At 45.7% G+C, this 828-nt stretch overlaps 1 protein-coding gene across 1 annotated transcript; it reads right to left on the reverse strand.

Annotated features, from left to right (window-relative positions):
• Positions 1 to 2: 2 nt before the first annotated feature.
• TM35_001671000 (uncharacterized protein) lies at positions 3 to 710 on the reverse strand (the record flags this gene model as incomplete). Its single annotated transcript, XM_029031951.1, has 1 exon — positions 3 to 710. A coding segment is annotated over one exon (708 nt), but the record flags the coding sequence as incomplete, so codon positions are not given.
• Between the last annotated feature and the right edge of the window lie 118 nt (positions 711 to 828).

Genomic DNA, 828 nt, shown 5'->3' on the forward strand with positions numbered 1-828 from the left:
AGCACCCACAGCAGAAGCAGCAGTAAGGGACCGTGCACCAATGCAGGACTGCTGCTGCTGTCGTTTACATCAGAAACTGAAGAAACAGAGCCAGATGGCAAAACGGCACTATCAGTTGGGGGATTTAGTGATTCATTGATTATATCGGAATTCTCGTTTGTGTTCTCGTTCTTCACTCCTTGTTGGTTTTTCTCATCATCCGTTTCCGTCCCTCTTTGATTGACGTTTGGTGGATTAAGACTTTCAACCTTTTCGGGCAACGTCCGATCGTTGTTGCTGTTTTGGTTGTTCTGGTTGGCATTACCTTTATCTGTTGTTTCCTGCTCTGACACTCCATTGCCTACTCCTGCATTATTCCCTTGTGTTTGTTCTCTCACTGATGTCACTCCCTGTGCGTTTCTGCATTGAGTGGAACTGTCATTGGACGTACAGTTCTTTTCTTTTGACGCGACTGAAGGAACTATAGCAGAAGTGAGGGAACCAAACAAACTTTTCGAAAAATTATATAATGCTGATGCCAATGACGCTACCCCTTTTGCTGCAGAACCAGATGTATTTGCTGCAGAGTTCTCCATAGTAGTGTTGTTAGCTTGTAGTGTTGAACTCTCACCAGAAAGACTGGCATTATCCCCATTTGCCACACACACGCAGCACTGCAGAAGTATCAACAGGTACACCACACGGCGCAATTGGATGAACATCGTTGTCATGATTGTCACTGTGGGTTGCTTGGGTCTGTGGTAACAAGGAAGAAGAGAAAGAGGAAAGAAACGCACATTTAACACACAAGGCAGACGGAGGGCACAGCACCAGAGAGAGAGAGAGAGA

Source organism: Trypanosoma theileri, assembly GCF_002087225.1.
Source record: "Trypanosoma theileri isolate Edinburgh chromosome Unknown TM35_Tth_167_V1, whole genome shotgun sequence".
Lineage (NCBI taxonomy): Eukaryota > Euglenozoa > Kinetoplastea > Trypanosomatida > Trypanosomatidae > Trypanosoma > Trypanosoma theileri.